The sequence below is a fragment of the Penaeus japonicus genome, unplaced genomic scaffold (assembly GCF_977035675.1).
Source record: "Penaeus japonicus unplaced genomic scaffold, GWHDUDI00000001_assembly GWHDUDI00000025, whole genome shotgun sequence".
Lineage (NCBI taxonomy): Eukaryota > Metazoa > Arthropoda > Malacostraca > Decapoda > Penaeidae > Penaeus > Penaeus japonicus.
In genome coordinates, this window is record NW_028234427.1 from 17469786 (window position 1) to 17471464 (window position 1679).

At 40.3% G+C, this 1679-nt stretch overlaps 1 protein-coding gene across 1 annotated transcript in view; it reads right to left on the minus strand.

The window, feature by feature from the left end:
- Positions 1-1360: 1360 nt before the first annotated feature.
- LOC147468920 (uncharacterized) overlaps positions 1361-1679 on the minus strand; it is a 4654-nt gene continuing 4335 nt past the window's right edge. Inside the window, exon 4 of the mRNA XM_086551729.1 lies at positions 1361-1458. Within this exon, the coding sequence (XP_086407855.1) occupies positions 1361-1458 (98 nt within the window). The remainder of the gene's footprint in view (positions 1459-1679) is intronic.

Here is a 1679-nt window from a genome sequence, read left to right on the forward strand (position 1 = left end):
AGTCAGAGATCTCTCCATTTGGTCTTTTTGGTTGCCACTCAGCCTCTGTAATGGGTCTGCCGTCAAGCCATTTCCGGGCCCTTGTTCCAATCCATATATCGGCCTCTGAAATGAATAAAACAGAAGAATGATGAAATAAATGAGATTTTACTACAGTGTTACAGACCTTTTGCTTTAGAAAATTGCAAAGAGGGATGAAGATGCAGTACAAGGTGACTTTGATACGTATCTTCGATGAGCACAGTTTGATGTCTTTGCACTTAGACGAAGGCGATTAGGCCCTAGTTAGTCTACTAAAAAGCTGAGAATACTATCCCGAATGGGCATGATCATTCTGGCTCCCCCACTGCGAGGTTTGAGTTATATTATGTATCATTTTATTTTACACCTGTTAACGCCTTCGTTCAGAGTTTATGTGGTACCATTGCAAAAAATTGGCAGTGCTCTCTTGCTTTATTGAAGGCTCTTCCTGACAAGTATGGCATCATGCTGTATGCACATATATATGCATCTACTCCTGAAAGCTGTTAATTTTGTAAGAAAAACAGCTTCGTGCGTCATTCACGGGCATGTAGATACTAACAAGGTTCCGAAATCACATAAGGCAGAAAGCCTCTAGGTTACCAGTTTGATAGTCTGTGATGAGTGAGGTGTGTGCAGCCGCTATCGCACAGTGATAAGCCTACATTAGTTGTGTTTAGCCTACATTTCATAACCCTAAAAGTTATGGAACAAAGGGGGTAGCATATAAACAACCTTGTACAATGAGAGGAGGAGCATTACCCATCTTCATAAACAACTTTCTTGGTTATAGGAAGTTTAAGATATGGGTGGATAAGTTGCCTTAAATTCCATTGTTATCAATGACATTTAGAATACACTTACAATTATCCTCTAGTTTGGATGTTATCTAAGAGGTTCTTTTTTTGCCTGTTTTGCAGCAGGGAGCAAAAGCAAGTTCCTTCCTCACTAGAATTATTCGCCATTCTGACAACAGTCAAGGAGACTAAGGTTCTCAGACACCAGTTCAATCTCTTATATTGACACTCGTAGTGCATTGGAAGCCCACACACCAAGTTGTGAGGGAAGCAGATAAGGATGTCAGTACTAAGGAAGTTGACTCTGTATCTGAGGGACGAACGAACTAACTAGAGGGCAGTTGCACTCGGCCCTGTGAAGCCTGTCTCCCTCTCTTACATAATGACATGAGATCCAACTTAGGAGTTTTCTTCATGAGACATGAAGAAAATATTGGAACCATACCTCTGGCAATAAACTGCATGATTAAAAATGACCTGAATTGTTGTAAGAGTAATGCAGTTGTGTTCACGTGGCTGAGAACTGGGTTCACAGGGCCGATTCATGTGTAGATGATCTTACATGTCTCTTTTTGTGGGAGCTGCCAGGACCCTTGCCGGTGTGTAGAATTATCAGCCAAAAATTCGCGATGTTCATATTCTGAAAAATGTATTAGGACTGCCATGCAGGTGATGTATATCATTTTAGTTTCCTCTAGAAACTGACGCTCCAAACAAGGTATGAATTGCTGCATTTATACATATGCATTATCTGTGCAGATTTTGAAAGATTTTTCTTTTAAGTGAATAGAAGTCTGCTTCGCTTTAGAAACATTTTACTTTTCTTACACACTAAAAGTGTGTTCAGGAATCCACCGTTGA